At 40.5% G+C, this 24923-nt stretch overlaps 1 protein-coding gene across 1 annotated transcript in view; it reads left to right on the top strand.

Annotated features, from left to right (window-relative positions):
- The window catches only part of tmtc2b (transmembrane O-mannosyltransferase targeting cadherins 2b), a 112369-nt gene that overhangs the window by 44757 nt on the left and 42689 nt on the right, over positions 1 to 24923 (top strand). The window contains exon 2 of the mRNA XM_087842839.1: positions 4491 to 5067. Within this exon, the coding sequence (XP_087698965.1) occupies positions 4491 to 5067 (577 nt within the window). The remainder of the gene's footprint in view (positions 1 to 4490; positions 5068 to 24923) is intronic.

The following is a 24923-nucleotide window of genomic DNA, read 5'->3' as shown; positions in this document are numbered from 1 at the left end:
GTAGCGGCGTCCAGGCTGAGAGTCTGATCTTCATCACCTGATTGAATTAGAATCCGATGAGAACGCCTGACTCGTACAAAGATGCCTCTTACTAGTAAAATTCAAGTGTTCCACTTTGTAAAATTGGTTATTGATATGCTTCCTATTTGCTTCTCGAGTGCTGCTGAATCTTTTTTCTTTATAAGCGTACGAGGCACTCGGTACTTTACAAAAACCTTTACTCTTGTGTAATTTATTTCTGGTCACATGCCCAGCCTGGATGCATTCTGCGGGAGAATGGTTTGCCTATTTTTATGTCATTTTCCTTCAGGCTTTGGAGGATTTAAAAAAGGAGAGTAGTTTGGTCATACAGCTGTGTTTCCCTCATGGCTTCATCTCAAATTCATTGAGTACTTGTCATCAGGATTTTCCCTTTACATGTCCTTGGATTTCAATCTCCTTTTTAATATCCAGGCTCGTCTCCTATGTGCTGCTTAGTCTCAACCATAAAGAGCCAATCAATCTTGAGTTTTCGATGGCCTTACGTGGAATCCTGCAGTCATTAGATGTGGATATTTTTCTGCACCCTGCTCCTTCTGCGATCTTATTATACATGAAATTGTTCCAGTAGCTCTTCTCTCTTGATCCTTACTAAGAGAGTAAGGAGATGGGGAGATTTCTCATGGATGTGCTGCTTTTATTCTGGGTTTATAATTGCATTGTGTGGTCATAGCAGACCTCTTCCAAGGCCGGTAGTCCACTCATCTTTAATATGTAATTTGTAACCAAACCCATGATAATAATCTTTGCTTCCAAAACAGCAGCATCAAAATGGGATTTTTCCCTGGCTCGTGACCCCTCGACCATATCTCACAAATTTCAGCCTTGTAGGTTCTGCAGACAGGTAGACTTCGTGGTCGTCTTTCCAAGTCGACCATGAACAAAGAGTCTTTGACAAACCAGAAGGACTGACTGATGTATACGAGAATCGGTCGGTGCTCCGGCTCGGCTTTCAGAAGCGGTGCGAGAATGGAAATGATCATTTTCGTAAAGCGATGAGGAGGAGTTAGTCAGGCATGTGATATAAACAGACTCCATGCTGTCTTTATTTTCTCAGTTCAGCGGCGTCACACACACATTCTTGTTTCGGTGACCTTACACTTTTCTAAAAATATTGAGTTTAGGAAACGTTTTTTAACATCTCTCAGGTTTCTAGTTTCACCACAATTATTCCGATTGGTCGCAGCATGCGTGGTAGAACACACACTCCAGGCTCACGAGCCTTTTTCTTCTCGTTAAATATTTCATGCTGTGCAAGTAAACACGCCGTTTTGTAAATAATCAAAAACTTTGCTCGTATAAAAAAAAAAAAAATCTCAACAGGGATAAAAGTGCAGTTTCTGACGAGAAAACAAATGTGACCGATTAAAGCACGTGAATGAGATCCAGACAACTCGTGGAGGAACTGAGGATGGTAGCCACAAGCAGATGATTGAGAAAGAGTAATGGGAGGTAGAAAAGTTTTTCTGAGGCTTCTCTTGTTAGTGGCCACATGATCCGTCTGTTCCTTCGGGAGTCGGAGTACAGGCTGGCGGTCGGAGGAGGAATGTGCTCTCGCCTGGAAAAGGCTCGCAGTGCACAGAGAGGTCCTTCCTGCTGCCAGCTCTGCCGAGGAACAGCCCGGCCAACAACAGAAACTGAACCTTCCTCTCCAGCTGGCCTCTTAGCTGGTACAGCAATGGGGCTTCGTGATGATGATGATGATGATGACAAGAAGCAGTGGATTTATAATTAGAAATACACCGGAGAAACTGACCGTATCCAGGCGTGTTTGTGTAGTTGTTGCAAAGTGGATTGTGATGTCACGCCTCCTCTCGATTCCCTGCTTGTTGAGTGTGTTAGCTGCTCACTTGGCTCTGTGACATATAAGAAAGAGACAATCTGAGAAGTGAGCCCTGGCACGGTGGCTCAGTGGGTCTTTGCCTGCCTCGCATCGGCTTCTGTCTGTGCTTCGCTGCCAGAAAAATCTGCTGCGGTTTTGAGGCGATATATATTCTATCTGGCCTCTTTGGCTCCACCGCACTATGCAATGGAAAAAGAGCACACTATCCAGAATGGCTTTGAGATGTAATTGAACCGTAATGCCTCTTATGTGAGGATTTTGCAGAGGAATGAAGATCTCGCTTGACGAATGGGCCCGAGAAAACAAACTGGCGTGTCTGAGGGGTGAAGTGTAGAGTTGGGCTACCGACTCGTGAGCCTGTTTCTTCAGTCTGACTGGAGAAGATTGGGGGAAAAAAATCCAGTCGTTTGTCTGCTGACATTCAAGGCATTTCTATTATATCCTTGTTGATTATTTCCATGCCCTTTCCAACATCCTGCAGCCTGTAGTATTTGTTTCCTTAGATCCATCATAGGTGGAGCTATTTCTGCTCACCGGTTTCACAGAGACTGGGTGATGGATCGTTTTGGGATTTGATGGATGCTGAAGTGCCCGCTGCACCTCACCAAACTTCTCATGAGCTTTCTGCTATTGAGAGCTGGGCTTGTGCCAAAGTGAAGTGTTCGGCTTAAAGTCTCAGAGTGGCCAAAGAAGCAGTTCATTACCTTTGAGACAACTGGGTTTATTATACATAAATTCTTCTCAAATTTGTGTTTATTTTAACATATATTTAAAAAAAACTGCTTGTCATGAGGTGTTGAACACTCCGTCTCACCTTCTGTCTCCAGACTAATCGTGTGTTAACCGTGAGGAGAGATTACAATGGGGTGCACTTGGCTTGTTATCACTTGTCATGCACCACCTATCACATTTGCAATTACACCGCTACGTTTTTGTTTGATTTGAAGAGTCGATAAATCATCAGCAGATAAAAAGCAGCAGAGGTTTGACGAGCTGTCGGACACTTTGTAGTGTGACAGAAGAGATAGGAAATCAGTTTACATCTATGTAAGGACTCCCGTAGGGAGAAATGTGCCTTCCTTTCCCCCGTACGTGACCCCTGTCGGCCGTGCCCACGACCACTGACACACAGCTTGTGGCTAATGTAGCAGCATTAGGATAGGTCATGTAGGTTCAACCCTGTCAGGGGATGTCTAACTGGTCTTTATTTAGTGGCCACGGCTGCAAGCAGAGGCCAAAATGACATATTAAATGTTTTAATTTGTACTTACTCATGGACACTTACCTCAATTTTTTAACAATCTGTTCCTTCGGTCTCTGCAGCAGAAATCGAACTGGTGTCGTCTCAGTCTACCTTATTTCTTAACTTCAGAAAATTACACACCAGATGTCTGTATTTGTGGGTTTGGGTGTGGTTCTCTTGCTTAACCCTTTAAAACCGGTCAGAGCAGCACGCTCTGTTTTGCGTAACTATTTTTAAATCCCGGTAGCTCTGCAACCACGTAAGCTAGCGCAATAATTTTTTTTGCATATGAAACCGGAGGAGTTGTACTTACATCTTATGCCATCAGCTTGTCCTCGGTCACAGTTTCCTTCCACATATAGCTTTGCAAAAACTGCATAAAAAGCACTTGCAGCAACAAAAACATAATATTCCAGAAACACACTTTGCCGATCCGATCAGCTGTTCGTAACACTTCCTACGTCCATCAGCGCGAACTATCGCATGTCCGCCATGACCTGCCCGAAACCGGAAGTGGCGTCATTTTTGCGGAAATGTAGTTTGTTACCATCAGGGCCTCAATGAGCCTATGCTGGTGTTTTTAAAAGTTATCTTTGACTTTATGACTTTCTGTGTCGTTTCTGGGATGCTTAGGACTCATATTGCACTGCTGGAAATAGTTTATTTTGATGCATATGCTGCTTTTTTGCAAATTTCCATTATAATATTTATTTTCGTTTTTCCTGCAGTGTATAAAAATTGGTGTATTTCAAAAATAAAACTATGAAGACACTCAAAATAAATTTCCTGTGGTGGGAAACTATTTTGTGCAACTTTTTTGTATTTACAGTTTTGAGGGATAAGCCTCTTAAATTTCTCTAACTAGAAATATATGTTAAAAAAACAAAAACGATTTTCAATTTTTTTGTAGTTTATTGCACTTTTTTGCAATTTATGTAATTACTATGCACTTAATGCAGACATATTATTAAAATTTAGGCTGTAATGGTTGTATTGATGTATAGCAACTTGAAATGCTCCTAAAAATGGCTCCACAGCATGTAAACATATAATATAAGCTCTGGCGGACTTGGTTCTATGGTAGGTCTTAAAGGGTTAAATCCCAAAGTGGTGGTGGCAAAGATGCCCAGTACTTAAAGTTCGCCGTTTCATTTTCTGTGTGTGGATGCCACATGACCACACGTTCAGGCATTGCCTGTAGAAACCCAGAGCAGCAAATAATGTCTTCAGTTGTCACACGTTTGTTGAATGTCAGAGACCAGTAGTCTTTGTAGTAGTCAACGCAACATTCAGATCAAATACTGATTGATTTTGTTGCAATCAGAAGTTCTTCTCTGACCATTTTTTCTCTCTCTCTCTTTACAGCCGTGCAATTAAGACCAATCAGGACCTGCTTCCAGAGACGCCCTGGACAAACATCTTCTACGATGATTTCTGGGGCACCTTACTCACACACAGCGGCAGCCATAAGTCTTACCGACCCCTGTGCACCCTCTCCTTCCGCCTTAATCACGCTGTGGGTGGGCTGGAGCCTTGGGGTTACCACCTGGTTAACGTGGTCCTCCACGGGGCCGTGACAGGCCTGTTTACCTCACTCGCTCGCCTGCTGCTCGGAGGAGGACTGTGGAGCCTACTGGCTGGCTTGCTCTTCGCCTCTCACCCAATTCACACCGAGGCAGTGGCGGGTGTAGTCGGCCGAGCCGATGAAGGCGCCGCCCTTTTCTTCTTGCTGTCCCTGCTGTGTTACATACGTCACTGTAGGCTGCGGGGGCGTGCCGGGTCCTGGCGGCTCGTGGCGTGGTTCCTCGGTAGCTTGGGTTGCGCCGCCTGCAGCATGCTCTGGAAGGAGCTCGGAGTAACCGTTCTGGCTGTATCGGCGCTGTATGACGTCTGCGTTTTCCACAGGCTCAAACTGCGACAGATCGTTGTGCTCCTTTACAAGGTAAGCTGTTTGTTCTGTTGGAGTTTTTTGGCTATTCATGTTGGCAAAACAAGGTAAGCCCTTTAAAAGTGAAGTCCATGTTTAATCTGAACTGGGCTGCCCCCTTCCATATCGTCTCTTTGTGCAGCGATTCAGAAGGATCACTCAGTGCTCCTCTTATGTTTAAATTGCAAATTACTAATCCTCTCACAAGTGGGCTGTTTCTATTCGATGGACACTGGAGGTTTTCTCCATTTTTCTGTGTGTCTGTGTAATCAGATGGCGTGCAGCGATAAAAAGAGATGGAAATGAAAATATTTTTCAGGAGAAACAGCTGAGATAACAAAAAGCGACGGTCATTTTATATTTCCTCGTCGCCTTTGAAGCATCCAGCCATTAAGAAGCCCTTTTCCCCCAACAGCTCCTGTCAGAAGTATTTACTCTTTGCTGTCTACTTCCTGTGACATCCCTGAATCCCTACCCATCATCACAAATTCAATGAGACATGTGCACAGATGTGACAAAAGTGTTCCAGAGGAGCCAATGAAAGGGGATCTTTCTTTTGGAAATGCTGTGCGGTAAGGAGGGACTGTGGTCAGCAAGGCCGTGTGTAAAACACAAGACAGACAGATGAAACGATAAAAAGCAACGAAGAAAATGAGAAGCCTCTCCTTTTTAGTGTGCAGCATCATAAAAATGATGGTTGCGGGACTCTGGCTTCATGTCCAAGCTGTCCTCTCATGATTTAAGCCTATCAGACTCCCGGTGTTGTCTGGAATATTGCCCATCCATTGCGGCAGGCGGACAGACCTTCTAATGGCTTGTCAGGCATGGCTAGACCAGAAAGGAAACAGGGCCAAAAGGGCTGCAGGAGATGATGCCTCAAAGCTGACAGTTTTTCTACTTTTGATTGAAAGTCCAAAAACCCTGCTGATCCAATTGTCTTTGCAGGAAAAATAAAATCCACTGGAACATAGTTCCAGGTCTGGCACAGTGCAGGCCCTATAGATGTCTTTCATGGTTTGCCATCATGGTCGGCTAAATTGGCAAACATCACCAGGGTCAGATATGCTCTGCTGCTGCGCTGCTCATCCAGCGTAGCTTCTGTAGCTCGGTGTGTTGCCAAAGTGCTTTACATAAAAATGTTTTAAGCTTTTTACAGATATTAAAATAGAATAAGAGTCATATATTTCTTTAAAGTAAACGAGGTTGCAAAATTAAAAAGAGAAGCGTTAAGATTTTTCTGCAGCATGTGTTTCTTTGTTTTTGCAGGAAATGACAAATAAAGGCCGTCCGTCCCATTGCTATTACTTTGTCTTATTGGTGCCAGAGATGGGCAGTAAGGCGTTACTTGTAACGCGTTACTGTAATCCGATTACTTTTTTCAAGTAACGAGTAAAGTAAGGGATTACTATTGCAAAAGCGGTAATTAGATTACCGTTACTTTCCCGTAGGAACGCTGCGTTACTGCGTTACTAAAACCGTGATTTTTTTTTTTTGCTCACTGTCTCATGACAGTGACGTAAGCGAGTGCGACGTTGGTGACAACAGCTGTGTGCAGATCAACAATGGATCATATATCGAGTGCAGAGAGAGTATGAGCGTGCAGCGTTTAAAGCGTGGAAGTACTGACCTTACTTTGAGTTTGATTCCATAAAAAGTGACAAAAACATTAGTGTCCGTTGTGTGTGGGAAGAAAACTTCTTTTTACAGCGAAAAAAACCCCTAAACTTCCGAACAAGCACCGAGTAGCTACGACGTAATGGGAAACTCACAGAGAAACTCGCGGATTCTTCCACTGACCGCTGCACACCTGCACCAGGGTAACCCTCCGCCTACCCCACTCCTGCTTTACAGGTGAAAATAGAGCAACAGGACCGCTAGTCTTTGACTTTATTTATTTTCTGCTGTGTTTTACTTGCATCTATTTGAAAGACTGAGTGTAAACACACAAAATATTTTATGTGCTGGAATGTGCAGAAAATAGGTTTAAATGTTAAACTAATTTCTTCCAGTCAGAGAATGTTGCAGATAATTAAATCTTTTGCTTGATGCATAAAGTTAAAAGATTAAAACTAATAAAACAAGTTTTAAAAAGAGACTTTTCCATTTGATTACATTTTGTATGATGGATTATGTAGAAAAAGTAGAATTGGGCTGAAAGATCTATCGCTTTATCACCTATTCAGGTTGTAAATCATGTTTTTAAAAAGTAACTAAGTAACTAAGTAATTAATTACTTTTGAAAAAAGTAATCAGTAAAGTAACAGATTACTTTTTGGGGGAAGTAATCAGTAATTAGTTACTGATTACTTTTTTCAAGTAACTTGACCAACACTGATTGGTGCTGAGCCAGTCAGAGACGTGTAAAATGGAAATACAAGGTTTTTTTATCAGCTCTATAAAAGAGGACACGCCTGTGTAATGCTGCTACAATGGGTGTGGTGTGTCAGCTTTTCTCAGTACTAAAGTGTTTATTTTTACTGTCATAACAGAATACAAGGCTGAATTGACGTCACATCTGTCATTTGCTTCAAAGATTGTCTTGCAGTTGTTTTTCAAGAATTGCAAAGCCACTTAAAAGTATGCAATTTATTAGCAGTAAACTTTGCCCGAGTATCCTCGAGGTGTTTGCATCATTCAGATCACGGGTGCTCAGTAACTCAAAGTCGAAACAGCTTAAAACTGGTATGAAAAAATAACAGTTAGATCTTTGCAAGACAAAGAGAAGTCAGGTCGCAGTGGGTTACTGTGCATTGAGGAGACAAATAAGGAGCTGTGGGCTGTCAGGCACACGGGGAAAACAAAGTTTTTTTGAGGCAAGACTGTAAAAAAAGCATATTTTTTGGAAGTGAGTTTGCTTGATTTTCCTAACTTTAGCTGACAACCGTCATTATCGTAGCATATCATTTAGTCACACCACAGACAACATAAAAGCAAGAACAGCCAGAGGCCTGTCATCATCACTTCAATCATGTTGACTCCAGACGTTTCCTTCTTATATGAATATCTGCGATGAAATGCTGCAGTACTGTATCCTCGTGAGTACGTATGTATGCGAGCCTCGTGACCCGATCGCTTACCCAAATGGCAAACAGTTCATTACTGCACCGTGTACATTTGTCTCTCTCCGTCTCCGTGGAGCGAGGCAGTCACTTTGAGTAATGGGACGCGAGGGGGTCTTATTCCTCAGGGCGAGCTGAGCCTTCAGCCGCCCATATGAAATTTAAATTGTATACAGCGTTGCAAATGATGATCGCAGTGAAAATAAATACAGTTTGCGCTTTAAATTGCGGGTTGAGATTTATCAGCTGCTGAAAACCTGGCTGCTAACTACCCACAGTGGCACATTAATATTCTGTGATAAGAGGGAAACTCGGCATAAAATGCAAGAGAGAGGATCTGTCAGCCTGTCCTGGCTTTTTCCATGTTTGATTTCAAGGAACTATTCTTCATTCAGGTTAAAGAGGCGGGCTCGGTGAATGACTGACACGCCGTAATGGGCGCTATATATTTTATCGCCAAGCTCCACTCAGCTGGAGTCATTTGACATTTAGTGTTGCTTATCTGATTGTGGCGCACAGTCAATTACATTAGAGTTTTATATCTGCTGCAAATCTCCCTTTGTGTCGCTGCGGCTTCTGTGTGCAGTTTAAAGAGTGCAGGCAGTCGAAACTCAGCGTCGCAGTAATTCCATGTAGGTTTATAACTCATCTCATTGAGACTTTGACTGCAGACTCTCTGCATACAAATCAGAGGCAGGAGCTAATGCATGGGTATTATCTTGACTGATTTTTTTTTTCTCTCGTAATGTGTTGAAATTTGCATAACAGATCCGGGTGCAATATGTAAAACTAGAGCTACTAGTGCCTCATAATATACTTCCTTTCTGATCGTGTATGTTCACAGATTGTCTCCTCCTGTACTTTTGCCCCCCAAATAAAACACAGTTCTTTCTGCCAGGCTTTGTGTAAAGAAGCAGTTCCAGTGTCTTTAGTTTGGAACTAAAATGCACTTCTGGACACATTAACTGCTGTAAAAGTTTGGATGTGGAAAAAGGGGGTATGCATATTTGTAATTCAACTAGAAAAATTTGCATTTCCTGCGAAAATGCTGTGTGGATGAAGAAACTGAAAATTCTGCTGAAAACAGGTGAAGAAGCAGACATTTATGCTGAAAAGTGGGGAAAAGCCAAAAATTCTACTGAAAGGGGACACAAATAAAACAGTTCTTTCTGCCAGGCTTTGTGTATAGAAGCTGTTCCAGTGTCTTTAGATGAACTTCTGGACACATTAACTGCTGTAAAAGTTTGGATGTGGAAAAAGGGGGTATGCATATTTGTAATTCAACTAGAAAAATTTGCATTTCCTGCGAAAATGCTGTGTGGATGCCGTAACGCTGAAGCTGTCTGCTGAAAATAGCTGAAAAAGATGAAAAGTTGCAAAAAATTGTATGGCGGTGAAGAAACTGAAAATTCTGCTGAAAACAGGTGAAGAAGCAGAAATTTTTGCTGAAAAGTGGTGAAAAGCCAAAAATTCTACTGAAAGGGGGAAAGACGGAGACAATTTTTCTGAAAACTGTTGAAAAGTTTTTTTGCCGTGAGCAGGATTCAAACCTGGCCCTCCTGGTCTCAAGGCAGCTACTCATCTCACTCATTCTCACAAAGAAGAGGTGGAAAGACTGACAATTCTGCTGAAATGAGCAGAAGCTGCTGAGAATTGTGCTGATAAGAGGTGAAAAGGCTGAAAATTTTGCAGAAGAGGTGAATGAGCAGAATTTCTGCAGAAAATAGTTTTTTTCTGAAAAACAGCAGAAAAAGCTGAAATTTGTGTTGAAAAGAGTTAAAAAAGTTTAACTGTTAACTGAATGAAATGTTGCCATAAGCGGGATTTGAACCCGGACCTCCCAGTCTGAGAACGGCTGCTCATCTCACTGAGCTAAAACCTGGCTCAACCCGGCGAGGAAAATCAGTGACCCCACTGATAATGTGGAAGAAATGGGCAAAAAATATTGCAAAAAAAAAAATTCAATATCTCAAAAAGTATAGAAGTTATGAGCACCAAAAGTCATAGCAAGAAAGAGCAGAATTTTTTTAAGATTTGAACGCCGAAAAACGTACGGAAGCAACTTGAAGATGAAGAAAAGATAAAGAATAAAGAGAATTGTGCCCTTTGAGGCATCCACACAATTACTATTGGTTACCCACTTTCATACCAGAAAATAGGCTATTGCTGCTAAAGCTGGAAGTTGCAAGGGTTGATAAGCACATACAGAGCATATTTTTGCAATGTGCATAAAAAAAAAATCTGGAAAGAGAGAAAACCTAATGTTTAAATTCAATTATTGTTCATGAATTAGATTTATTTGCATTGTGAACATTGAATGTTTCACACATGTTGCATTTGGAGTGAAATCAAAGTGTAAACTCTTTCTGCTTATATTGCTCGCTGCTCTGAAAGAAAGACAATGAAAGAGATTAGAGGGAAACAATAGGTGCAGACGGTAATAAAAAACAACAACAACAGGTGTTGCATGAGCGTTGATGCCAGATTCGTGGTATCTGCAGGCGTACCCCTCGTCCCGTCGCCCTCACCTCCAGAATGTAACGTCGGATAAGCGGTTGTGAAAACGTCGAACTTACAGTTTGACATGTTTCTTTGAAGAATCTCGCCTTCCCCCACTTACTTTTCCTCCGTGTAGTCATTAGTCTGTGTGCGATTACTGTTGACTGTACCAACACTTACTGTGTTAATATCTGTCACTACTGCCTTCTGCCTACCTTGGCTGCTAATTAGCTCTTTCTAAGACGTGTGATGTCTCCTAATACTAGAAAAAAAAAAAGAAAAACCGTCATTAAATTGTTTACTCAAGTTGACCTTTACAGCGTTGATACACACCAGTTGCTTTGTGCCTGATTAAATCTTTTATGGCCATGTGTTGCTATGTGTCCTGCTACTCCAAAGGCAATGAGTTTATAGCATTCAAATGTAGCATAGTTGGCAGTGGCGCATGTTTGGTGTAACCACAGTTTATGTGGAAAAACGTGCTTTTTATGAGACTATTTCCTGCACAACGTTAGCTAATAGGCTCATTTTCAATAAGAGATACTGAAACGTAATTAAGTGTCCTAATTTAGCTGAGGAAGGAATGCTTTTTAATGTGATCTGACGAATTTATTCCATAGAATAATGCAATAAAGTGTTTGTTCATGGGACCTGGTGCTCTTTCTTTGTTAGCTCACCAATAAAATACATGTTTAGACAATTGAAGACAGTGAAACTGGCCTGTTTGCAAGTTCTAGTTAGGCCATATACTTTTCCTTCATGAAATGCTTTTCTTTTTATTTAAGGGCCCATTTCTTCTCTTTGAATCATGGCCATATTAAACATGTCCTTATTTAACCAAAAACAGAGTCTTGATGTTTTTCCACCTTCCTGAAAGTAGGTTAAGGCCCCGACACCACTGATACGACTGTGTCAATCCTTTGAGGCTACGGTGTCAGTATCTGATGCTTTAAGAGTGTAAAATGGATAAAGACAAATTGTCTTGGTGATGTCATGTCAATATTGCTCATGCCATAGCAACTCCCAAGTGCACAAGAGTTCAGCGAACATGAGACAGTCCTCTGCAGTCACTTTCAACATGACAACGAGACCACTGGAAAGTCATTTCTAAATCTAGGATGAGACCCAGCTGGCCCTTAGCGATTGTCAAAATCACAAGCGTCATTTTTTCCTCACCTCTTGTTTTCTGTTCACACTTGTATGGTAAGTGCACAAGCATAAGTTGTGTGTGCATGGATGGAACATGTCTGAAGGGTGAAAGTTATCTCGGACTGAGTGCTCAGGCGTTGTGCAGGTGGTGGGTTCAGCAAGGCTTGACCTCATGAGACTGGAGGCGCATGTGGGAGATGTGAGGTCCGTGCACACATACAGCATGTACACGTGTAACGTATAGAGCCTGTATACAAATGTGACATCCATACATACCCTTGCTGTGCATTAGAAACACAGCTCACCCCACACATTTTACCTGGGGCTCCACAGATGCTCCTCCATGCTCTAATGGCTCCTGTCACAGTGTGATAGATGGAGCCTGGTGGGCTCAGCTAGTGCCCCCTGCCCTCACCCACCTGCTTCTCACGTGGGGAAATACATCCTCACTTCTGGTCTTGATTGGGAGACGGTTAATCGGAAGCATAGATAATGTAAACACATTTATGGAAAACCAGGATTAGTGCTTAGGCTGCATAATTTATGATGTTAGTTGGACATTTGGGGGAAATGGTATTTAATTAAAGACGTGAACTGTTTTTATAAGATTGCTGTTATTATACACCTGCCATTATATTAGCTTAGCTCAGCATAAGGACTAAAATAAAGAAATGGTTAGCTTAAATGCAGTCTGAAATATTGAAAATTGACGATCTAGTGAAATTCCAAACAGCACAAATTCTATTCAAAGCAAAAAATAAAGAACTGCCAGATAATATTCAGAGTATGTTTGTTTTGGAAGAAGGAAGTTATAATTTAAGGGGTTTTTGTAACTTCAAAACAATGAAGGTACGTACTACAAGAAAAGGCTTTTGTGTTTCTGTTCATGGAGTGAAACTGTGGAACAGTCTGAATATGGAATTAAAGCAACGTCCAAACATAAAACTGTTCAAAAAGAGTTATAAAAATATGATCTTCTCAAACTATAAAGAAAAGGAAAATATTTAAATTAAGTGAATGTCTCTATTTAAAAAACAAACAAACAAACAAAAACCTCTTGATGTGATATTATGGTGTATATATATATATATACATATATATATATATATATATATATATATATATATATATATATATATATTTATTTATTTATTTATTTATTTATTTATTTATTTTTATTTTTTTTAATATATATATAAAAAACACCCAGCACGCCCCTGCGGGCGGTTTATCCTTCAAGCTCGGGTCCTCTACCAGAGGCCTGGGAGCTTGAGGGTCCTGCGCAGTATCTTAGCTGTTCCCAGGACTGCGCTCTTCTCGACAGAGATCTCCGATGTTATTCCCGGGATCTGCTGGAGCCACTCGCCTAGCTTGAGAGTCACCGCACCTAGTGATGGATAGCGTAGTGGTTAGACTACACGCCTTTGGAGCAGAGGATTGCAAGTTCGATTCCTGCCTGGGGCGTCTGTATCCAGTAAGGGTCCTAAGGCTAGACCCCCTATGCTAAGCTACTAAGGCTAAGGCTACTGGAACAAGAAGGCATCGGTGGGCAAGAGATAAGAATAGGATGAGGGACATATATATATATATATATATATATATATATCAGAAATCTGTTCACTATTTTTATTACAAATTATATCAGTAAGGAAGCAACTAAATATTAACTGATAATTTATGGCAAAGGGGTGGGATTAAATAAGTGTTTACTTTCTTTCCCTTTCAACATGTAAATTAATCAGAACGTTGTTTTTTTTTGTTGTATGTAATTTGTATAGTATTTTTTTTCTTTCTTATTTTCTTTTCTAAATGTACTTGTATATTGTTCACATGTTGAAATAAATTACCAATCAATCAATCAATCAATCAATCAAATGTTAACCAGGAGAGAGTAATACATTGGAAAAACATCATTTGATCTCAAACAATAAGAGAATTAAAAACAAACAAAAAATGTTACCAACTGAGCTTTAGAAGGGCTAACTTTGTTAGCTTTGACTCGACATCTTATTTCAGAAGGATTCCAAGTTAACCACTTGCTGAAATTGCATTTTGGTTTTGTTAACATTCTCATAGATGTTCTCATCCAACTCAGTGATGCCAACACATTTAATCAAAAGTCAGCATTCTTATTTAAAAAAAAATAAAATACTGGAAGTGTTTGCTGATACCTCGTCTCTTTAACGCCAAAAAACAGCTCACATGCTAGCAATGCAATATGAGATCAATTCCACACACAGACTACTTGAATATCTTTCACTTCGGGCTAAAACGGTGCAAGCGCTACCACAGTGATGGAACCTGACTTCGGCTGGCTTTGGCTCAGCGTACCGATCATTAAATATAAGTGAACCTGACAGGCCCGTTGCCAGCGACAGCCAATATCGTGGCCCTGACTATGCTGACAAAAACAAAAAAGCAAAAGATTCCTGCTGGTATAAAAACAGATGTGAAACAGTGCATGGGGCTTGAAATATTTCACACGGTCCCTTTCCTCGCTTCTTGCTGAAAACCATTTGTTCTTTTTGTAGCCGGCACGTCTCCGAATCGATAGCGGTTGTTATGTAAGACCTCGGCTCTAAAAGGGAACGTCCCACAGCACCAGTGTCCTGCTCTATCCTTCAGTCTTGATGGAGATGTGTATGGATTTACCGTTCCTTCTGTTTCCCCAAAATCATTAAGCATTCACAAGGAATAATTTATTTAGCCAGACGTATTACAGGGAGTCGCAGTGATGTAATTAACTTCAGTGTATTTGTTTGTTTGTTTTTAATGTTTAGTCAGCATTTAAAGCGAGCTGGCTCCTTCTTTAGATACAGTACTGCTTGTTTCAGTTTTTATCCGCAGCTCCTATTTAAGGATCCTTTTACGGTCACAGCAAATCAACTGGCATATAGACTTCCAGCTAACGTGCCGATATAAATGGACTAGCGTAACCCTCTGTAAGCCTTATATAGACACTTCATCTCATGTATTTTCTTGTTTTTGCCTCTCTTTGAAACGCTTGACTCAGTGTCGTTTAATTTAATTAGGGAAATTGAAAATGGTCACCAAAAATTACACCCCTCAGTTTTACATAGTTGTTTACAAAAGCGCTTTGTTTTCAGAGGTTTTGTGAGGTATGGTTACGCAAAACAATCAAATCACAGTCAAAATATAAAATGTGGAATGGCTCAGAGTGGTGTGGCAGGTTTACAGTACTCCTGGGAAATTTTCTCAAGTGACTTGTTTGTATTCTTAGTACAGTAAATACAGCTTTTAGGAAGTCTAATCAAAACAAGTGGAATCAGATATCCAGGAAACTTTAAACTGCTGCCATAAATAAAATCATAACCTGGGCAGCTTGCCACCGTACACAAACTGAAGCAGGAGAAACAAATGACATGAGGTCCAAATCTAGGACTATCAGTGTGGGCGTTCCAAGTAAGATGGACGAGAACTGATGAGAAACTGTGCATCTGCAAAAGAGGAAGAGGGCTGAAATGTGTTAGAAGTGTTAAAGAAGAGCGATGGTAATGGATGCAACAGCCAAGGGACAAAGAGGAAGACCCCGGGTCTACTGAAGATAATTTAGGATGGGTCTGTGTGAGACACTTCTGCTGGATGGCCTGTCGCTACCCATGAGCCTTCAATCACTGGATGCTATTTAGGAATACACCCAGACACCAAGCTGGTGATGTTGAACTCATCAAATCAGTCAGGCATGAAGGATCCCTCTGTGCATTTTCAAACCATGCAAATCATGTTTTCTTTTAGGGTTTTGGGGGTTTTCCTCATACTCAAGGTCAAGTTGCATTAAAAGTCACACACCTGCATATAAGCAAAATAATACTGTTTTATCTGCACTAACGTTATAAGATGAAACTGTAGGGGAAGTTCATCCTCTAAGGCTACGTTCACACTGCAGGCAAAAGCGCATCAAATCCGATTTTTTTGACCCTATGCGACCCATATCCGATCATGGTGTGACAGTGTGAACGGCACAAATTCGATATTTTCAAATCCGATCTGGGTCACTTTCGTTTGTGGTACTGAATCCAATACATATCCGATGTTTTAGAAAGCGACTGCTGTTTGATGGTCATGTCGCATTAAATCCGTCTTTTACGTCACTGACCAGTGTTGGGGAGTAACGGAATACATGTACCGCCGTTACGTATTTAAAATACAAAATATGAGTAACTGTATTCCGTTACAGTTACCGTTTAAAAAGGTGGTATTTAGAATACAGTTACTTTGTTGAAATAAATGGATTACACGGCGGTACTTCCCTGTTTCATATTGTGGCGGGTCAGGACTGTTTGGGTTTTGTTTGACAGCTACGTTCTGTTGTTCCAGGTGGCAGCGTTACGGTTGCCATGGTTACAGGGTGACGCTCTCTCTCTGCGTCTTTCCTGGGTGAGAGAGCGCCTGTTGTTGTTGTGCTAAGCTAATAGGCAGAATGCTACAGGTATAGCTCTAAAGAATGTAGCATCATGGGCAGTGTAGTCCGTGCTGCAGGGAGAATGGACTGCCATACCCGTTATGTGTCTGTGAGCGAGGGAAGGAGAAAAAGGAAAAGTACGAGCTGTCATCGAGCAAAAACGGGAGCTGGAAGCATGTAAATATAATAATAACCACTGCAGCCAAGAAGAGTGCCTGACGAGCCCAGTTGTAAGTAAGCTATTAAGACTCGACTGTACACCGTGTTCGTGTTTTCCTCCAGAAACAATAAGTTCTGTTGGAGCAGCCTTTCAACGCCTCTCTCTGTCTCTGCTAGCAAAGTTGACCCAGACAACAAAGTAAAGCTAGTTTTCAGCTACGAGCCGACACAGAACCCACCGTATTAGCCAGAGGTCCCTTTACTACAGTTCGGAGCCGCGGACCTTCAGTAACAGTAATAAATCACAGCAATAGTACATTCACGTAGTTGTAAACAGCATGATAATATATTAAGTAATCCAAAGTATTCAGAATACGTTACTCTCATTGAGTAACGTAACGGAATACGTTACAGAATACATTTTGGGGCATGTATTCTGTAATGGAATACATTTTAAAAGTAACCTTCCCAACACTGTCACTGACACAAGACAGACGCCAATTATCAGCGCAGGAGGAGACATCGCGAACGCTTCCTGTCCATCCAGTGTAGATGTCAGTGAAACTGTTGGGAAGACAACGTTGGAGAAACGTGAACATTTTATTTGTACTGTATAATCTGCAGATTCTGACAGAAATCTGCAACTATCCTTTGAAGCACCGCTCCTCTAAAACAGCAATAAGGATCATTATTAGGCCAAACGTAAATAACAAAATAACTTTATAACTTAAAGCAAAACTGGGAAATATAAAGTCTGAAACAGTCACACAATACTGTTTGGTCTGAGTCTAAACAGAGCGCGTTGTGTGTGACGTCTTCTTTTGCGCATGCGGGCTGCTTTGAGCGTTCACACTAGAGCGCGTTTGCTGTCACATTTTATTTGTAGTGTGAACAAGCAGACAAAAAAATCGGATTTGATCAAAAAATCGGAATTCAGCATCAAGACCTGCAGAGTGAACGTAGCCTAAAAGATGCATAAAGATGACATCGTGGAGTCTGAAGAACAGATTGTTTCAGCTTTTCACTCCCAAACTACTCCAGTAAACTTTTCTCTCTTTCTTGATCTAATTATGTCCGTTCAAAGCTGCTGTTCTCCTCTCAGATTATATGCTCAGCTGGTATTGAAACAAAGAGTTTCATGTGGAGCCAGGAAATTTTCTTCCAGTGTGCTGAACTTGTGATTAAGCACATGCAGATTGTTGGGCATGCTAGCGCAGCCAAGTGTTGCTCTTCAGCTGTTTGCCCCTCAGTTCCTTCTTGTTTAGCTGCTGAGTTGCAGGTTTTTTTGTTCTTAAACATTCAGTCATCCGTTTGGTGTGGGTGGAGTCTGCCCCACACCCAGTTCTAGTTTCTCTGTAATGACACACTGGATTGATTGTTGCAGTGGTAATGCCAAGCCACATTGAACAATCCATCAGTTGTAAACATGGGTTCAGATTGTGAGACGAAGCCTCTTCAACAATGTGATTTGTATTGAGGCTTCAATGGAATAAAGAACGTGTTAACTTAGCTGTAAAATATGTAATATCTTAAATCCTTTTATTGCAAAAGAGATGTCAGACCTGCTGGTTTCTGTGCCAGCGCATCTGTGAATTTTTCTGTCAATTCCCGACTCATTGGTAATCTCACCATACAGCTGTACTGAGATATTTTACTGAAGACCTACAGAAAGAAGTCTGCCTGAATATTAAAGGTTTTTTTCCTTTTCTGTTTGATCCTTTTCTTTGTAATGTTGATCAATAATTCACTCTCTAGATCCCCATCTCTGCTCGGCCATTTTTGATTTAGTGTCTTGGCTGAAAACTACAAATTAAAGTAATTGCATGCTTCTTTGGTGACTTTTATGATTCGCCATGGATTTTACCAGATGATACATTCTGTGAATTGTGTGAAACAATGAGCTGAATCACTCAGTTAAGGTCTGGTGACTGTGCTCATCACAACCCCAGTCTTTCCCTTCGGACGGTGTCCTGCTCTCCTGCTTTTTAAAAAAGTCATTACTTGTGAGCGTCATACTTAATCTGCCCTTCACTATCGTAGTGAACGCAACATGAACGGTGATTTTTGGAGCTGTCTTCGTGTACTCAGGCCAATGAGGTGTGTGTCTGTTGTGCACTCTTTGATGTCTGTAGATTATTGTTGGTGCCGACATGTTTGAAATGAGTCGATTTTCCTTTTTTCTGCTTGTTTGTTCGTTGCTTTTTGTCTTTTTTCAAAGAGCATTTTGAAGTGTTTCTGTGGCCGACTGAGAGCGGGAGTCTCGCTCCAAGATTTTCCTTTTTTCTAATGTGTAGAAATGTTTGTACTCAATGAAACAAATAAGTGCACACACAAAAGTACTGCTGTGTTCAAGAAATGTGCACATGAGCATATTTACTGTGGTGTGTTAGTGAATCTAAATTATTCTAAATCAACAGGCCTGTGCTATCTGTTTGCTTCTACACCACATTTCTCAATATAAGCAAACAGTTTCACCTTTGGGTAGAGAGGAGACAGAGACAGTGCTGAGAGCAGAATGAACCCTGCTAAAAAGAAGGAGAAGGTCTGACTGTAACACCTGAAACAGTGCCTGAGGAGGAAAATGGGCAAAGCACAGATAGTGTCTCCACGGCAGTGAGGATAGTTTAAATTAAATAATACATTTACATTTAATAAATTTAAAAAAACTAACATATTGAATTTCCCCTAAGACTCACTGTAAAAACATGACATTAGAAAAGTCTAAAAAACACTGGAAAACTATGACAAATCATTTGTAGTAATAATAATAATAATATAGTAGTAATACAAACAGAGCTCCATAGTGCAGTGGTTTGCACATTTGCCTAACAAGCTAAAAATGCCCAGTTCAATGTCAATCACTGATGTGTGCTCATACATACATTTATACATATTTTATAAATGTATACATATTTCTGTACATTGTTATTTATTATAAATTTCAGTTGCTTATGTATATAGCACCACTTTGTTTCTTCATTCTATATTTGATGTACCCCTTGCTATAAGAGCTGTATAACACCCAACTTTCTCATCCGTGGGATAATAAAGGTTTATTCTATTCTATTCTATTCTATTCTACTCTAAACAGTCGTGCATGGTTTACATTGGTGCAGATGAACCGTAGTTTTGTCCCCTTCCCATTTAAGAAAATGGTGTGCACTTTTGTTTAAATGGTAAATGGCCTGTATTTGTATAGCGCTTTTCTAGTCCCTAAGGACCCCAAAGCGCTTTACATATTAGAGGTGGGAATCACCATACATCCCACGATACGATATTATCACAATACTTAACGCACGATACGATATTATTGCAATTTTTTAAAAATATTTTGCGATATTCAGATTCTGTACATAAAGGTAAACTTTATCAATATTCATTTTCTCTAATATCAAAGTCTCACACTCAGTCTTTCTCTCATTTCAGTTTTATTGTTGACAAACTGAACGGTTTGTATTACAGTCTAGTCCAACTTAACTGAATCAACCATCTGGTACAATTATAGCTATTCTGAACTATGCAGTTTATGAAAACTATGCAGCCCCTTCAGCAACTGAAGAATTTGAAAGTAAATTAAAACAAAATATAATTTTACATTAAATAAAAAAGTTTTAAACTTAATTCAAATAAAACATGTCTTAAATTAAAATAAGTAAACTGTCATGTTTATTGCTGCCAAAAACAAGTTAAACACATTTGGACAGTGAAGGAATGTCAGGATTCTTGCTCAGAAAAAGGATCAACATGCTCTGAAGTCAGAGCACAAAAACCTTTTTGTAACAAAATATCGATTTCTGCTGTCCCTGTATCCATACATTATTAGCAAACAAAATATCACGATACTACACAGTATCGATTTTTCCCCCACCCCTATTACATATCCAGTCATTCACACACTGGTGATGGCAGCTACATTGTAGCCACAGCCACCCTGGGGCGCACTGACAGAGGCGAGGCTGCCGGACACTGGCGCCACCGGGCCCTCTGACCACCATCAGTAGGCAACGGGTGAAGTGTCTTGCCCAAGGACACAACGACCGAGACTGTCCAAGCCGGGGCTCGAACCAGCAACCTTCCGATTACAAGGCGAACTCCCAACTCTTGAGCCACGATTGGTTTAAAATGATGATATGTGAGTGTAGCAGTGCAATATGAGGGTTTCAGTCAGGAGCGAGGTGCTCATTCAGACATAAAGCTGACTCATTCGAATACTGTCAGATTAATGGAAATGTGTGAGACTCACAAACAGCCGTCAAAACCAACTGATGATTCAGCTCAGATTCATTTTTAACTCCTTTTTATTTTGTGTCAACTCTTCATCATTATTACACAACAAGTCATCTTTTTGTTTTTTACATTTACGTGCTTATTCTCTCTCGTGCTTATTACTGGCCAGTATACACAGTAACAAATGGCATGCTGTCACTATTTCTGTGGGCAACTGTAACATGACACACCAGACAGAGTGGTTCAGAAAGTGGTTGACAGAAGAAAGGATGCAATTTCTACAAACCAGCATGTGACATTCCTCTGACAGTCTATCTGCGCAGATTTGGACCCCTGCTCTGGCTTTGACTCATTCATTCATGCACCGTAGGAGCTTACTGCCGCTCTAAACCCAACAATACAATGGCTCTGATCTCCCAAATGCATAGTAATGAGAGAGAATCCAAGCATGTACAGAATAAATCTAGTCTGGACACAACTGGCAACATTTTTTAAAACCTTTACATTTTTGCACACATTTTGCACACACACGTCTCCCTCCAGCAACAAAAAAATTCCCCCCCTTCAAGCTTGAATCAGCATCTTGTCGCAGCGAATCTGCAGTAGCGGTCACATAGTCTGGTTGGCCCTTGCAGTACAAATAAATATGGGAAACGAAAGCCCAGAAATGGGGAACAGTCGGTTTATTTTTCAAACCATTTCTGTGGTTTCACTCAATAAATATCGTCTGTGAAACGTTAAGGCTTTGAGTCCACTTTGGTTTTCCATTGTCATTATGTTCTTATTGTTTGGGCAGCTTGACCACTTTGCCTTTTCCAGTGTGTATACAGAGTATAGAAGGTGATTTTAGAGTCCTTTCATTCTTTGTTTCTCAGATGTGACCCAGCAAATAAACTGGGAAAACTTCACAAACTTCACAAATGCAACATGGCAGAAGTTAGTGAATGAAATTAAATTTTGTTTTCTCATTCAGCAAGTTTGTCATCCTCCTCGTTTACGTGTAGATTTCATCCTCTCAGCTGCTCCCTCTGATTGGACAGAATAAGGTACCATTACAAATCTATAGATGTCTGATTGCAGTTGATGACAGAATAAATGGGAGAGAGTGACTCTGTCTGACCTCTGATTGCAGCATGAAAGCATGACATGTTTTAGCCTTTTACAGTAAGGGCCTTTAAAGCGGCTCAGTTAGAAACAGAGTGAGCGAGGCTGGAATGTTGACTTAATGGTTTTGAGAGAAATGGATCCCATGTTGCTGCAGTGATTATGGTTAATAAAGGCTGACCGAGAGAGCGTGAACTGGCATATTTTGTCATGTATTAGTTGGAAATATTCTTGCTCACATTTGCTTGCTTTTATCGTGTAAATTCCAAGTTTTTCCACAGCAGGTGATACCACAGAACTTACAAATGAAAATGTGATTTTCACATTTAACATGTCTTTGATCAGTAGTGTGGTGGGATTCCCCTCCTGTAGGCCTCCTTCCCACTTTGTCTTACCTCCTTCTTCATTACAAACATATCTCTCTCACTGCAATGTTCTCCATGTGTTTTGAATAATACTAATCATCATCTTAGTACTGACCAGTATTACAGTGATTATCAGGCAGCCATAAGACAGAGTCTCCGTTTTACAGGTAAATTAACCGCTGCAGGTCCATATATCAAACGATCACTATGGCATTACTGAGAGTTGAAAAACTGTCTAAAGTCTTTCATCTTTAATAAAATGATCAGCGTTCTGCTCTACCAGGTGTAACAATTGAGTTTAACATCCAGGCATCCATGAAAACAGAATTTATGACATTTAACGGAGTTAGAAGTTAGCAGGAAGTTAGCTCGCTAGCTTCTATCTAAATACAATATAGCATGTCCTGACTGCGGGGTTTTGGAAACCAATTAAAACGTACAGCTCTGTTATCACTTCCAACATAAATGAAGACAGAAAACTAAACAGCAGTGACGTTTGTAGGGTTACTGAAGTTTGGCTAGTTGGTATATAATGATGTGCTACGTGACCGCTAGCGACACAGCTATGTTAGCATAACATAAACAAGCTAACTTTTTTTCCACTGGATAAAAGTTAACGTGAGTGTTCTCGGTGGTCAGGAACAAATGTAATCACATGGCAGGATGCTGTAAAAGGACCAAACTTCAGCCAGGAGAACAACTGAGATAATCCATCCACAATACGAGGTTAGTCATTCATATACTGCTGCATGGGCTGGGCTGTAGTTACATCCTAAGGTTTTAAAAACTGAGCTTAAATAAATGATTAGCGATAATAAAAGCCGAGGGAGGTCAACAGTGATCACTGACTGTTTTAGGAGCTTTTTGAGATTAAATAGAAGAAAATACAAAACATTAAACATGTTAACAACACAAAAGCCATATTAAACGCAGACTACTTTAGGCCCGGAAGTAGGATTCGTCACGTCATCACTTAATGAACGGATAGACGTCACAGCAGATGGCCCAGCCCCTCCCTGAGCCTGGTTCTGCCGGAGGTTTCTTCCTGTTAAAAGGGTGTTTTTCCTTCCCACTGTCGCCAAAGTGCTGCTCATAGGGGGTCATATGATTGTTGGGTTTTTCTCTGTATGGCTTTTTGTAGGGTCTACCTTACAATATAAAGCACCTTTAGGTGACTGTTGTTGTGATTTGACGCTGCATAAATAGAATAGAATTGCATTGAAATTACTGTTCATGCTACACAGTTGCACTTGTCTTTCTCAGATCAAGTCCGCAGCTTGATCCAACTAACTTGTTATATCTTACAATACATTTCAATGTACATTGCCCGTAAGTAATTTAACAGTCACCAAAAATTTGTAGTTGTGGATTCACGATTTAAGAGTTTGAAAATGAGCCACGGATGTAACTTTAAACGTAAAAGCCAAAGAGCATATTTTGCAATCTGTAAAAAAACAAACATTTATTATATTTCTTTACTATAGAATCAAATAAAAGGGTTAAATAAATAATAAAATAAAACAGTTCGTGCAAATTGAGAGCCGCTAATTGAGCTTTATCATCAGCCATCTGTTGGTGATTCATAACACACTGTTAGGAAATGGACAGGCTCGTATCTTGTCTTACTTGCTAACTATCATGTTTTACACCCAAAGTCTGTCTTACAAGGGGGGAGCACAGCAGCTGCAGCAGCCGAGAGATAGATGGTAAATTTGTGGTCCATCAACCACAAGCTTGATTAGTTGATCCAGCAGTTAAAGATCAAAGGCACAAGCACAGAATGTATCCATCCATCAAGCCTGCAGAAAGGTTTATGCAGACTTTTTAGGGACTCGTACTAAATTCGAGCTTTCTGGGAGTGTGTGTGCACATGCGTGTGACAGAGGTAATACTCACTGATTGGTACCCTGAGCTCATTTTTTCTTTCATTATAAGTCCATCAATGTGAGGCAGGATCTTGATGAAAGGCCTTCTGCAGACAATTGATCTCAGTAATGATGAAGAGGTGGGGATAGGTCAGACATGCCACTTCTTTCACTGGATTTTCACTTAGGTGCTCGCTGAAGTGAAAGCCAGTCACAGCGCTGCATTTTGATGGGCTACCTATATGTGTTGTGTGATTGATTTTTTTTTTATTATTCTCTTGCGCGATAGAATAATGCCCATTTACCAAATGCAAAAAAAGGCTTGAGAAAAGAGCGTTTTTCTCCAAGCAAATTAATTAAATTTCTCCCTGAGGTCTTTCCACTTTTTTGCCACAAACCTTCATTCACAAAACTAAATGGATGTTTAAAAGAAAAAACCTGATTGAGTTTTCTTCTCAGTCAAATGAACTTAATCAAAGTGGAGACGTGGAAAAAGGCAGGCACAAACAGGGATTCTGTAATTGGCCTGTTTTGCATTTTATCTCCAAGGATATTTTATTCACACGCATGCCTTATAAAGCCTAAATTGTTTCAGTTCTCAGCTGATTGCTGCTAAAACACAAAAGAGTAGAAAAAAACACTGCCCCATGCCTCCTACAGGGTTGTGTTCAACCACCTATTTCAGACTAAACTGGATTATTGACAAAAGACACAAAGCGGGAACGCCTTGGTTTTCCTGCATAATAGAGCTGTAGCGCCCTGGGAGCCGTTGCCTGGTAGTAATTGAACTTATGCCTTTGAACAGTAGATGTTTTTAACTGGAGGCATAATATAGAGGATGCACATGTTTGTTTATTCCAGAGATTATAGCGACGGGGTTCATGTTTCAGAATATATTCGGAGCATTTTCACATTTTTTTCTTTAGCCACTTATATATTTTTTTAAGGTCAGTGCATTTGGTAAAGTTGCCAGGAGGAGTAATGGAGTTACAAATGTGTACTGAAGCAAAATCAAAGGGCT

Source organism: Neolamprologus brichardi, chromosome 7 (genome assembly GCF_056152115.1).
Source record: "Neolamprologus brichardi isolate AB-2024 chromosome 7, ASM5615211v1, whole genome shotgun sequence".
NCBI classification, from domain to species: Eukaryota; Metazoa; Chordata; class Actinopteri; order Cichliformes; family Cichlidae; genus Neolamprologus; species Neolamprologus brichardi.
The sequence above is the reverse complement of the archived record's forward strand: the minus strand, read 5'-3'. Positions and strand labels throughout refer to the sequence as shown.